General features: G+C 34.9%; 1 protein-coding gene across 1 annotated transcript; it reads right to left on the reverse strand.

Annotated features, from left to right (window-relative positions):
• Nucleotides 1-1,997: 1,997 nt before the first annotated feature.
• On the reverse strand, nt 1,998-13,074 carry LOC102231386 (elongation of very long chain fatty acids protein 6-like). The gene is made up of 4 exons (XM_005794791.2): nt 12,812-13,074; nt 7,929-8,060; nt 7,468-7,619; nt 1,998-5,145 (listed from the first exon to the last, which is right to left on the reverse strand). Exons 1-4 carry the CDS (start codon nt 12,892-12,894, stop codon nt 4,715-4,717), a joined length of 798 nt encoding a protein of 265 aa, XP_005794848.1. The 5' UTR covers nt 12,895-13,074; the 3' UTR covers nt 1,998-4,714.
• Between the last annotated feature and the right edge of the window lie 1,374 nt (nt 13,075-14,448).

Raw genomic sequence — 14,448 nt, forward strand, 5'->3', positions numbered from 1 at the left:
TTTAACCCAGTTTCAGGGTAAAAAGGTAAAAGTTAAAATGGAACACAACCAGGCAAATACTAGATACAATGTCACTCTAACTGACAGTTCAATGTTGTGAAGCAATAATGAATCTGTTTGCCAGTTGAAATAACTTCAAAATGCTCCATAAATGTAACAAAAATAAATTACATTAGACAAAAAAAAAAAAAAAGAAAGAAGAAGAAGCAAACGATTCCAAAACAGTTTCGCATAGATTCTTGAGTGTCTGGGTGAGTTGCCGCTGCTTTTCCTCAACGTGCTGAAATGTAAATACTCAAGGCAGCAACACAAGAAACACTGCAACGGAGTGGAGATGAAAAAATAAAGGCGAAAAAAAAACTCTGCAAAGCCACAAGAGGGCGCTAAGTCCTGGATATACCGTCAATGTGTTTAGTTGAGAAATCACGTTTTCGAAAATAAAAATGTTTAATGACTGAACAAAATATGTATAAGAAATACTTTACAAAATAAATATATAATTCAATCCATATTTTACAGGTTAATTTCCCAGGATCTAAAGTTTAGTTTTTTGTTTTCTTTTTGCAACTTACTAGAAACTTTAAAAATGTCACTATCTCTAAGCCTACAGGTTAGTTCTCTTGCAATTTTCAGATATATATTTTTAAATTTACAGATTAATGTCCTGGAATTTAAATAATCTCCCCCCCATAAATATAAATAACATTTCTGGGCACATTCCCAGAATTTAACATTTACTTCACCAGAACTTTTTTTACTTTTCCTAAAAGCATAGTATACATTTCATGAAATTTAAGGTTACCATTCCAGGATTTACACATTTCTTTTTTTAATCTATAGGTTTCTTTCCCATAGCTTACGGATTGTGTTCTATGAATTTATGGGTAACAGTCCAGTAACTCCCCATTTACCTCCACAGAACTCATATTATTTTTTCCTATATCAAACCAGTTACATTTCTTGAGTTTTCAAGTTACTTTTCCCAGGACTTACACATAATTTACTTAATTTCTTGAAATGTTTATATTACTTTTCCATAACCTACAGATTGGTTTCATAGAACCTGAAACTAGCATGTTACTTTACTGCAACTTGTAAACTTTGAATATATTTTTCAATTTTTTTTTCACAGCTGAAAGTCAAAGTGAATTTGATTTTTTAATGTCAAGGTCACAGTATTGTTAGTATTGCAGCTTGTATAAATATTGAGTAATAATGCAATTCAATTAAGAGCTTTGTCCTCTTATGCTCTAATAATGTTTAGAAAACAACTTAAAAATAAAATGTGCTAGATGAATATAAACCATTTTGGGGGAGTGAAAACTATGAGAAAATATTACCTTGAGGGGGACGAAAGAGAAATGAAAAGCAAAAATTAACTGAGGAGATTCAAAAACAATCTTAAACCGAATAAGGTATCAACCTAACTTTAGTGGTGGGAGTATTTGGGAGTGGAAAAACAAATCCAAATCTTTGCCTCATCTCTAGTTGAGATCTTCAACCTGAATGCATTATTTGAGAAAAATACAAATAAGAACATAACTGCTGCAATAGAAATGTCACAGGCATGGATAAAAAAAACCTAGCTGTGATGCAGAATATACGATCTGTGGCGTCTCTCACCACAGCTGAGAGAGTTTTGTCCTCCATCAACCCGTGGCCTCCCAGCAGGCTGTCTCTCAGTCAGGATGCTTCACTCTCTGCTTGGGGGCATCTGATGGGACTTCACAGAACACTGTGGTTCTCTGAGTCAGAAAATCAACTGGATATTAATTTACTGCACAATGACGTTATCATTACTATAGTACAGGGAATCCTAAATGTGTACAGATAATAGAAATGTAATGAAAAAAAAAAGAACTTAATTACAAACTCTTTTTTCCATATTTAATATGCAATAAGTCGGTTCCAAAGGTGAATAGAATATATATTATAAATATATATTATATATTAGATTAATAATTTACAAGATTACCTTAAAGACAAAAAAAACTGAGTCTGCTAAAACAAAGACGGGTTTATTGCAACCAGAAGCCCTTTAACTTTATTTTTTCTTTAAATTACAATTTGTATATTTCACAGAGATGCTTTTTTTTATAGGAGTGGAAATAATTCAATGCAAAACCAAAAAACATTCTCAAAGTACAAGTAAGTACAACAATATTTTTTATAAAATGGAATGAGAACTTGCAAAACCTGCAAAACTGAAGCTTTACTTTTTGGAGTTTACTCCAGGGACAACAAGGCAGCAACATTTTACTGTGAACAAGACTCACACTCAAGTTTGTTTTACGTTTTTTTAAAAAAAGTGCTTAATGGTAAAATATTCCTTGTTTTCCTCACAGACTAAACTTAGGAAATGCCTCGGTGTTGAATTTTGAAGGCAAAACCTGAAACACCGGTTGAGGTTTTGGTTTAAGAGACAAAGCAAAAAGGCTGTGCAGTGTCAGCCGTAGAGAGAAATGTGATCACCCTACTACAGCCTGTCAGTGCTTTTGTGATGCGTATGTTTTTAATATGACTGCTTACTGCTATTCTCTTTTAGTGCCTATCACGCAGAAATTAAAGAGTTTGAAAGGAAGAGTCCAATGGTTTTACTAGCATTTGTGACCTTATTTCATCATGTTAATGTTGTACTAAATTCACAGTTCTCCTTCAAAGCTTCGTCTAACAACACATTTCCAGAAATTTCTAATCTCATCTTTTAACACTCCTCATTCTTTTACAGTCATGTTAAGGTAAGAAGACAAATGTAAAATCTATGAACTATTAACTATCAACAGTCAACACTAAATAAAAAAAAAAAAAATATTTTGCACCTGTCATCAATATGAAAACATTTTTGTTTAGAAACACTTTGAAGTGTGAAGGTATCAAAGAATGCACTTCCTGTAATGTATCATAGTGTACTTGACAAAACATATGAAAACGTATTCACTTCATCATACAAGCTCACACCATATTTGCGCTATGGGCGTGTTCTAAAATCAAAAGCATCGGCACGGTTTCTATCCGCTCGTCAGACTTTCATTCTGAATTGTCAAAGTGAAAACTCAACGGCCAAAAAGATTTTTGGGAGGAAACACTCTAAGGAGTGTGCTAAAAGAAGCATCGACAAACCAAAATCATTGAGCCCTTTGAATTTGACCAGACATCGCACCATATTTTAGAATCTAAGTATTTATTTCATGTTCAAATGAAGTTTATTTGCTAAAATGTTCCTAATGACTCAAATTATTTCTAGGGTTTATTTTTCAACTGGCTATTTTCTCTAACCAGAGAAGAGATGTTACATTTCAACACCTTCTAAAGAAATTATGTCTGGTCAGTAAGAAGCAAAAATGTTTGGATAATATTTATACATAAGTGTTTATTTGTTCCAAATTTGTCTGCAAATGATCACAACAAAATTGGAATCGACAAAAAAAAAAAAAAGAAATCTTAACTTGAATTATTTTGATACATTCAAATTTGTAAGTATGAACTTAGTTTCTTCTTTAAATGGAAAAATACTGCATGCATTTAATCTGAATAAGCAGCAGTTTTGCATAAGCAGGATTTCCTTGCTGACAGAAGTAATTGTGATATTTTTGCTACAAGTGAGAAACTGGCTGTGGATGTGTTAGAAGATCAACATGCTGCTGTTTTTATTAAACACAATTTCCTCTCAATCAATAAGTCTGCATCTTTTCAAAACTATTTTTCTATTTTGTCTTTTATGTGTCTAAATATCAAGTTAGACGGTTCCTAAAATCTTACCAGAGACACTAATCATATTGTTAACAGGTGCAACAGAAGGAAAATATTCTGAAAAATATCAATTCTAGTTTACCACTTTAGCGAAGTAAAATATCTACTTCACTAAAATAAAAATAGTTTTACCAAAATACAAATATTTTAATGTAGTGAAGTAAAATATTTACTTCACTAAAATGGGAAACCATTAATTCTTTGGGTCATGAATACAGAAATGTAAACAAAAAACACTCATAACTTGTGTTTAACAGAATCTTCTTATTAAAACATATCTGATGAACTGTGCTTCAAATATAAACAAGCAAAAATTTGGACGGTGGATGGGCAAAATCGTTAGAACTGGATGGAATGAATAAAGTATCTCTGATCATTCATGGATTACAGTAAATTTATTTATTTATAAATTTATTTATACATTTATTTATAATAATAATAAATAATATTTATTATAATAAATAAATTTGTGTTAAAGTTGTAGATTCAAGCTTTTTCAATCATAGGTTACACTAAGGCTCTCAACTAACAAGCTTGAATAAATAAAATAGAGCATTTCCTTAAAGAACATAAAATTAGCATGTGCGTTTGTTCCCTATGTCACAGTTGTTGTTTTTTAACTACATTAAGGCCATTTTTATTACAGCAGATGACCACAAACATTTGCTGAACACATTTCACAAATATTTGGCCATTACATGTTCATAGCAGATGTTGGTGGAGAGTCACCAAGGCAAAGTTTTGAATCGAGCCCTATAACAATGCTTGTTTATCTTCTTCCTTGATCATTCCTTGATCATTCCTCATACTTTACTTCCAAATACTTGTGAGTTTATATCAGAATGACCTGTGTGTTTCTCCTGCTCCTAGCTGTCTACTGTCGCTGATTTATCGCTGCTTTAAGAGGCAGAGGCTGATAAAAGTGAGAAAAACAGTAAACAGTCAGTAAACTACTTCTAAGACATTACTCTGCCTTGGATCCTTTGTCTCTGGATGGATCCTTTACGTAGCTGTTGTAAAAGAAGGAAGCAAACAGTACCAGATAGCTGAGATACATGAGTGTGCCCCACATGATGTTCTCCATGTTGGAGGGACAGTGCACTTCATTCATCCACAGGTAGACTAAGCCTAGCACAGCCAGGCCCATTACCATCTGCAGGATCTGGGCCGTAGTGATAATCATGGCGAGTGGCCGGGGCACCCGCAGTCCAGCTGCCCGGGCCGCATAATATGTGTACATGATGGAGTGAACCATGTAGTTCATGGTCATGAACCAGCCACCGCCCGCCACCAGGTCCTTGTAGGAGAACCAGGAGTAAAGCAGCACGGTGATGTGGTGGTACCAGTGCAGGAAGATGAGGCGCTGCTTTCGCAGGATGATGAACGCCGTGTCTCCTGGGTGAGTCGGGAAAGAGAATTGAATCTGTATTTTAAAAATTATGATTTAACAATTTCTTTCACGATTCAGATCTTTTTATGTATGAAAGCGTAATGGACACATTTACACACTTAATTCTATAAAAATGGCAATTTTATTAAAGTGTCTCAAAGGATTTTCTGTTATGTCTTCTTTGCTTTTCTCTTTTTAAAAAATTATTTTTACTGTATATTTTATTCTTATTTATATGCTTTATGAAATCAAAATGTAAACAAACATAATTTGATGCATTTCCATTTTATATTTTTCCTCACAAGATCAGTTCCATAGTTGCACAATGGAAAGTGAAATTTGTCCACCCTGTGCTAGTTTTAAGAGCTATTAGCGCTGTTAGCAAACAAAATGAGCATCACATATGCAAAGACATCTAAAAGCAAAAGTTACTTTTTAAATATCCTTTTCAGTTCAGTGAAATTACCGTTTTCACAGTTCAGTGAAAACGTTAATTTCACATTTCACAGTGTTCACAGTGAAAACTGTCATTATTTTATTATTTATTATTTTATATTTTATATTTTATTTGGTCATTAAATATGTAATTTAATGTGTCCTCACACCTTCTCAGCAAAGTATACAACTATAGTAGACTCTGTGGTGCCATAAGTACCATTAATAGTAGTGGTGCAATTTAGCACCACTACTATTCTTGTTCCTACTGACAAGGTTATTTTACGGAACAAAAATAAGTCTTAGTTCACTGAATCTCTGAATTTCAAAAGCACATTTGCTGCAGATCCATGTACTTCCATTAGCTAGTAATTAGCAACTTCTAAAAATAAGTCTAGAATAATTGTCACTGTATAAAAGTCATTTTCCAGAGATTACCTGCGTCATTAGCTGTGCAACTGGACTGGATGTTAGCATCAACAGTACTACTGATGCTAATGGCTAGCTGTATTTACAGAAGGAACTACGGCTTTTAAGGAGTTAAGCTTATTGATTTAGCTAATTGGATGCATACAACTGTGCTTTGTACAGATCAGTTTCAGGTTGACAAGATAATTCATTCACAAAAAGGTCCTATTTAATTCTACCCTAATGTTAGAACACTCAGAAGTATTAGCGCTCATAGCTGTCTTAACGTTTGCAAAGAATTGTTGAATGAAAGTTGACAGATGTCAACTTTAAGTGCTCTTACTGTAAAACTTGTAAAACATATATTATGTGGGCTTATTTAGCTTACTAAGTAAAAAAATATGTTACTATCAACCCTGCCAGCTGTTAGCACCATCAACACTTCTCCTAGAAGTAGCTAGCTTTCAAAAGGGAGCGAAAGTGTCGACCAAATTTATTTTATTTTTTAATGATAAAAAATCTATACAACATAATGAATGTATTTTTATCACATCATGTGCATTTTTTATGTTCAACAATAGGTACAGTGCACGGTTAGTGCAAATGGAGTCATTTTTATCTGGTCTGTATAGAAAAAATGTTTTAAGCCAATCATTTTCTGACCAAAAAAAAACTTGTCAGTTACCGTAACTTAATCTTCAAAAATAAATCTATTACTGCAACATGATGGTAAGTGTTGCAGTAATAGATTTACTATTACATGATATATGTCTCTTATAATTGTGAAATATGTAAGAGACATATTTCACAACTAGTTCTAGTGACTAGTTTGCGAAAAAGGAAATTGGGTTATGTCACCGCTAAAACTAAAGTATTTCAAGTAATTCCTCTGTGTTGTATTGTTTATGTTTCTTAATCTATTTATACAACTCCATTTAAACTTGATAAAATGTAAAATAAAATAAATAAATCATACTTTCATTTTTTAAGCTGAACATCTCAGTCATGGCTTTCCAATTCCATTCCCTTTAAAAAAGAAACATCCTCCAGTTCCGAGCAGAGGGAAAGCGACTACGTCCTTCCTGCTTGCAGCTGAAGAAACATTCTTCATTTCACTCCTGCACTAAAACAATTTTCTCGCTGCCTGAGCATTTAGCTCTTTTTCTATAGATCAATCGGCGCCATCTGACCCACAGATTCTCTTTGGAGATGTCCAGAGCCAGGCATTGTGAGCATTATGAATTTCCCAATTTAAAGACAGTACAGGTTTATTCTATTCTACTGTATTGTAATATGTGCTATTCTACTGCTCCCTGAACTCCTGAGTAAATGTTGATATTTTCATTTTGGGACTGGTTCATACCATTATGTTGCTCAACCTCAAATTGACCAACTAGTACCATGTAGGGCATTAAGAATATAAAAACAAGAATTATAATCCAGCTTCAAACAAAACATTTGAAAATAAACAGAGGGAATCTTACCGAGCTCAGGGGCCTTGCTAATAGCAAAAGCGTAGGACCAAAACTTGGTGATGGGTGCATTGTAGAAACTATTGTCACACACGGACTGTTTGAAACCGCTCTTCGTGATAATGTGCAGCATGTATTTTCCAGTCCTGACCGCTCCGATAATACTGAATTGTGAAGAAAGAATATGGAAAAATATTTTAATATTTTAATGAATACATAAACTTTGATAAACCATAAAACTCTGAATTACTCTTCAATATGACATAAACTGTGAAGAAAACTGCACCACTCAGCTGTAAGAAATAATCAACCTAAACATCGTAAATGTTTTATTTGATGAAAATGCTTCGTAAAGAAACAATCTGAGAGAGCAGGAAAATAAACAGAGAATCTTGGATGTTTAACTGTTTTATGGCAGCAACTGGGTTGATGAGTAAAAGCTTTTAGTTCACCACAGAGCAAGTTGGACTCACCTGAAAATGGCGAGGCTCAGCGACCACAATGCCAAAGGTCGGCGTAGGTTCAGCTTCGGCCTTTCCCTCATGAAGTGTCGACCCCCGAACACGAGCGCAGCATACAGGCCACAAAATATGAATGACTTGCTCCTGCAGAGAGGAAAAAGGTGGTAAGCTCCCAAGCCCTCCACAAAACTCCAAACAATGCAACACACTCGACACGCTAAAACACACAGGGATGCTATGATAGTTTAGCATGAGTGAAATAATTTTAGTTTTTTTATTGGCTGTTACCCACCAAATAAGTCACTTAAAAGTCTAATACCCTGTTCACCCCGTTCAGCAAACGGGCCTCTGCAAAAGAGCTAAACTGTCCTACTGTTATCCATTCAGCCACTGTAGGAGAAAAATTGTTTTTTTGGTATTTTTTATAATTTACAAATAAAAATCTGAAAAATTGTGGCTTTTTATGCTTTTACACCCTTAATTTAAGACACCGGCATACAAATCAGTGCACCTATTTGACATAAGAAGGTACCAATTAATTAGTTAAACTGTTCAAATTAATTGAAGTCTTTATTTACTTTCAGTGAAGAACTCAGAGGTTTGTTAGAGAACATAGTGAACAAACGGCCTCAGGAAGACCAAGGAGCACAGCAGACAAGGCAGAGATAAACTTGTGGAGAAAATTAAGGCAGAGTTAGGTGAAAATAATTTCATTCTATACAAGGAGAGCTTCTAAGAAACATAACTCTGAAGGAGCTGCAGAGATGTAGAACACTGGTAGAAAATCTGCCCGTTACACAACTAGTACACCCCTACGTGACAAATTTTATCTTAAAATCTCATGGTCTATAGTTAGTTCCATTCATCTGAAGGATTGGAACTGAATGTACGGCAAAGTTGGTCACAATAAATAAATAAATCTGTTAGATCACCTTCCAATAGGACAATGACCTTAAGCAAACAGCCAGAGCAATGGCGTAGTCACATGTTAGACTGGCCTAGCCAAAGTCCAGACATAAAACCAATATACAATGCTTTGAATTACTTCAAATTAATCAGTGTTCACAGACTCTCTTCATCAGTCTGACTAAGTTTGAGGTATTTTGCAAGGAAAATTTGGAAAGATAAGATATACCCCAAAAGACTTTCAGTACTTATTATGTTGGTCTATCACATACAATCTCCATAAAATACATTTAAATTTGTTCAGAATGTGGCCAGAGGGGTAGCAGTGTGTCTTGAAGAGGGTAAACAAAAACACCTAATCCAGAAAATCAAACAGTTACCTCATCCACGGTTCAATATTCACATGTATAACGATCAGTGTATTTTTAAACTGGACTGATGTCCAAAGGGGCTCAGAGAATAAACAGTCAGATGAAGTCATGTTTGCTTTGTAGTTCTGCTTTTTTGGTCGACACAAGCCAACTGTTATGCAAGAGGAGTTTGACACAGTTACTGTCGGGTGATAAAAAATAATCAGAAAGTCATTGAATAATGTAGTTTTTTAGCATTCTAAATGATTTTTCTTTTTTTTGTAACAAGATATAGATTTTATTATCTACCAGGTGGTCCAACAAAAATCATTAGAAAATTTAAGGAAAATTCACTTATTCTATTCACATGTTGTTGATCACATACATCCATAACATGGTATGTTTCCAGTTGGGCCATACTCTTTCCATTTTCAGATGATGGATTAATATTTAATCCCTCATCTACAACTTTCAGAGGCAGTTGGGTTTCACAGGACTGTTATTCTGGGATAGCAGACTAAACAGGTGTGAATACAGAGGAATGTCACTTTTCAAATTTGCATTTGTAAAAAGCTTTGGAAACCATGCATAATTCTCTTCCTACTTCAAATTATAGGAATTTTAGATATATATAAAATTGTTTGCCTCGGTCTGCCACTTTAAATCCCAATGAGATACATTGATGTTTGTGGTTCTAACTTGACAGAATGTGAAAAGGTTCAAACTTTGTTTTTGCCCCAGACACATTCAGACACTTGCAATATATTTACTCATGAATACTGAAGATTGCTATGAGTAAGACGGGATTAATAGCATACACTTAATCAAAAGTGCAAATAAACAATTTACTATCTATGTACTATTGTGTCTATCACTATGTTTTATAAGCAGGGTAGCCATATTGAATTTCAAAGTCTAGGCTTTTGGTAATCTTCAGTATTCATGAATAAATATATTGCAAGTGTCTGAATGCATCTGGGGCTAAAACAAAGTTTGAACCTTTTCACATTCTGTCGAGTTAAAGCCACAAACATCAATGTATCTCATTGGGATTTAAAGTGGCAGACCGAGGCAAACAATTTTTTTTATACAGTACAGACCAAAAGTTTGGACACACCTTCTAAGTCAATGGGTTTTCTTTATTTTCATGACTATTTTTAAGGCAAGAAATCCCACTTATTAACCTGACAGGCCACACCTATGAAGTGAAAACCATTTCAGGTGACTACCTCTTGAAGCTCATCAAGAAAATGCAGAGTATGTGCAAAGCAGTAATCACAGCAACAGGTTGCTACTTTGAAGAAACTAGAATATAAGGGGTATTTTCAGTTGTTTTACACTTTTTTGTTTAGTGCATATTTCCACATGTGTTAGTCATAGATTTGATGCCTTCAGTGTGAATCTACAATGTCAATAGTCATGAAAATAAAGAAAACTCATTGAATTAAAAGATGTGTCCAAACTTTTGGTCTGTACTGTATATATAATTGTGAAGTAGGAAACATGTCCAATGAGTTACTGAAGAAACATCTCGAAAAGGTTGAACATTATTCTTTCACTAGCTGAAAAATGTAGGGGAAAGAAACGTTTTGTGTACCTGAGAAACATCTTCTTAATCTTGCTACTATCTTCTGGATCATTATCTAACTCAAAAATGCAGCCAAACCTGAGATTGACAGATTCCTCTGTGGGTTCACCCCAGCTTCTCAAATAACTTTTGCAAGGATCTTAAAAAAGTCTGGGGAGTGAGGAGCAGGAATGTCACAATCATTTAGAGCTTGAAATTATCGATACTAGAAAAATGAATTAATCATAGATATTCATTTGCAGCAACATCCGTAAGCTGATCCATTCTCATTTTCCCAAATTGTCGCACTTCTTCTGGCAGCAGAGCTCCAATAAAAGATACTCTTAACCCATACCCGATTAAAAACATGAACTCTACATGGAGGATACATCCCAGAAAAAAAAACAACATATGTGACCCTCTTTTGATGACGAGGCAATAGCATTGTTTGGAGGTAGTTTCCCAATGAGGCACACGGACAAAAGAAAAAAACTAAACGTCCCTATAAGTAGGCAAATTAATTTTTTATCCACAAATATATTCAAATTGAAAGAAAAATGGAAGGATACATCTTAATCAGAGGTAAATGTTTCCAAAAAAGGACATTAACACTTGGTTTACTGGTTTAGCAAACAGGGAAGCGGCACTTTTCAATTATTTATTTTTAAATTAGGGCTATACTAATTCAGCTCTTACTCTAGGCCCCTAATTAAAGAAGCTACAATGTTGTCATATTGTAATTAATCCCGTGCCTTCAAAAAAAATGTTGCTTAGTATTAAAAACGGCATTGAGTATTTTTTTGGAGTATTGTTATCGAGTTTCTTCTAAAATACAGTTGCAACTGCATCAGACCTGAAGACAAGGAACAAACTGATAAAGGAGACGCCTTTGTGTTGTTCAGGTGATACGCAGATGCGGATAGTGAGGAATGCTGCACAACCAAATAATTCAAAAGATGTTGTCGTTGCACCCAGATAGGTAACAAGGAAGAACGCTAGCTGTGCCCTTTGAAAGAATTCACACTATTGTTTTACATTCTGTCACATTAAAGTCATAAACTTCTTTGGATTTTGTGACTGCCAAATAGAAAGACAATGAGATATGGTTTTAACACTTTTTATAAACAAAGCGTGCCTCTGCTTTTGTAATCCTGCCACCTGAGAGAGTACGGTTCAATGCAACTACAGCTGCAAATAGGGTGTATGTTTAGGGCTGCTGTCAAGGAAGGTGAACCGTCACCTCAGTCTCAGGTTATATGCAGGCTCCAATAGCTTGTCTTCCTGAATTACCCTTTATCTAACTCCATCAATCTTTCCATCAATTCTGGGTAGATGCCCAGTTTTTCCTAAAGAAAAACGTTCCCACATCATGATGCTGCCACCCCCATGTTTTGCAGGAGTAATGGTATGTTAAGTGTAATTTGCAGTTTTAATTGTTTGCCACTTTTTATGCAGGTCAAAAATTAACATTGTGATCTCCATTAATTATGGCCTGTTTATCCGTTTGTTTGCAGTGTCCCACATGGCTTGTAGTGGACTGCAGTCTTGTGGCTTTTTCTCAACAGCCTTTCTTCTTGGCCGTCTACCATAGAATCCTGATTTGTGGAGATATCCAGTCAACAGATGCCCCCCATCTGATCTGAGGATTTCTGTGCTGCTTTTGGTGATGGCAGCACCTCCCTGTGATGCTTTTCTGATCAGAGTTCTCCAGCCAACTTGACCGAGTCTCTTGATGTGCAAACTCTACAGATTCATACCACACTGAAAGTATGGTTTAGGTTTGTGTTTGTATTTTTTTTTTAAATCATGTATCTTTGTCTTCCTTATTAGATAAATAAAAGTTTAGGTTTTGGCTACAGCATAACAAAATGTTAAAAAGTTCAAGGTGTGGTGAGTAATACTTTGCATCCTTGAAACCCTTTTGAAAAGGAAGTGCCTAAAATTAAAATGCCCCGCCTTTACAACGAATTTGTAATTGTAAAGTACGAAATGTTGCCGGTTTAAAAAAAAAAAGCTCACAGCAGCCAATTCTGGTGTTTTATCTTATTTACGATAGTTTTAAATGCACTCACCAGTTTTCTTGCATCCATTCCAGAGCTCGAGTTTCATCGAACCGTCGCTCAAAATCAAAAAGGTTCAGTTCGCTCTCGTTCATTTTCTTCCGCAATTGAAGTTTCTGGATTATTTTATCGACGGGAGAGGGAATTAATATATTCACTAGAACTATAGTGGCTACTGAAAGCTACAATGTGATCGCTGCAGCTTTATCCAACTTCCAGGTACGTCCTAAGGAGGAGCAAAAGATGCCGTGTGCTCGAATGGAGCGTCCCGCTGTCACTTTTCTCAAGGCGGATAAAGCTAGCTTTAGGATGACTAGCCGTTTCCGGTTCAGACTTTCACAATAAAACACCGCGGAGGCGTCACAGCTGTTTCAAAAATCAAAAGGGGACAAGAGACAAAGGAAAACAATTGATATCGGATTTTTTTTTTACATCGCTACACTCGTACAGAATAATTATACATGATTTTATCTTCATACAACGGTGTCATGCACTTCACTCTGATGATCACAAAAAAAATCTCTCCATATATAGCACATAAATCTATATATATATATAGGCTATATATATGTCTGTGTGTGTATGTGGGGGTGGAGGAGGGGGGGGGTTGTGTGTGTGTAAGTTTCTCATCTTTTTGTTTGTTAGCCATATTCATATAGTATGTGGTGTTGGCTTTAATCTTCATTCTTTCGATCTTTCGATTCAGGCAATTCCTGCCTGTACACACCTGCTCATCTTATCTTTATTGTCTTTTTATAGTGCAGTCTTCTTATCTGCCCTTAAACTGAACTCACTCACCGGTATGCTCTTTATTTCAAGCACATTTATAAGAAAAGGTTGAGTAGCTCTGAAGTTTCATAATGTGTTGCATCTGGGCATCTTAATTAATGTGGTATGCAGAAGTCAGGTAGTTAGACCAGTTTACTGAGGTTTGTAAAATTTTTTGTTAAGTTTGGCATGGCCAAAATGAAAGGTACCTCATTTGCCAATTTGAACTATTAGAACTGTCAATTGTTCAACTAGATAAAATCAAATAATTAAAAAGCTTTTCATTTTTATACTTAACACAGATACATGTGCATAATTTTGGTCATTCGTCTGAGGAATTCCTGAAAAATGAAACAGACGAGAAACAAAACCTTAAAGAGGTTCAGGAAGTAACTTCAAAAGGTTTGGCGAATGTGTTGCTAATTTAGTGTAGCCAGACAGTGTAAAAAAAACTGTTCAGAAACAGGATCCATTTTACTTCTGTTTTCCTGAACACTTTTCTTTTAACTTCCGTGTATGCCCGACTTTCCCTTAAGTTAGTTTCTCCTACAAGCAGATTCAACAATTTTGTTTTAGAGCCCCTGTCCAATTAAGCAACAATCAGAGCACCCATTTCTCTTTTATGTTTTTTTTTTAACATTTGTCTGTATCAGTTTATAAATTAGTTTACATACTTGTTTAAAGCACAAATTTACAGCAATCCTCACTGCACGTTTGTTGTTTTATTTGCATTTACATGGCCTTTGACTCTTTTCTTTCCACATGTCATGTCCTCTCCGTATCTCCTGTCACTTTTGCTCAAATAACATTTTAAGGCTTTATAAAATGTTACCTTTCCCCCAAGATAGATTACATTTTTCAGTTTTTCCTAATGATCTAAG

Source organism: Xiphophorus maculatus, chromosome 10 (genome assembly GCF_002775205.1).
Source record: "Xiphophorus maculatus strain JP 163 A chromosome 10, X_maculatus-5.0-male, whole genome shotgun sequence".
Classification (NCBI taxonomy): domain Eukaryota; kingdom Metazoa; phylum Chordata; class Actinopteri; order Cyprinodontiformes; family Poeciliidae; genus Xiphophorus; species Xiphophorus maculatus.

Coding starts and splice junctions, on each gene's coding strand:
- LOC102231386 (XM_005794791.2), bottom strand. CDS start 12,894: ATGAACGAGAGCGAACTGAACCTTTTTGATTTTGAGCGACGGTTCGAT. Junction 8,061..12,811: donor GAATGGATGCAAGAAAACTG/GTGAGTGCATTT, acceptor TCCTCTCTGCAG/GAGCAAGTCATTCATATTTT. Junction 5,146..7,467: donor TAGCAAGGCCCCTGAGCTCG/GTAAGATTCCCT, acceptor CGACTCACCCAG/GAGACACGGCGTTCATCATC.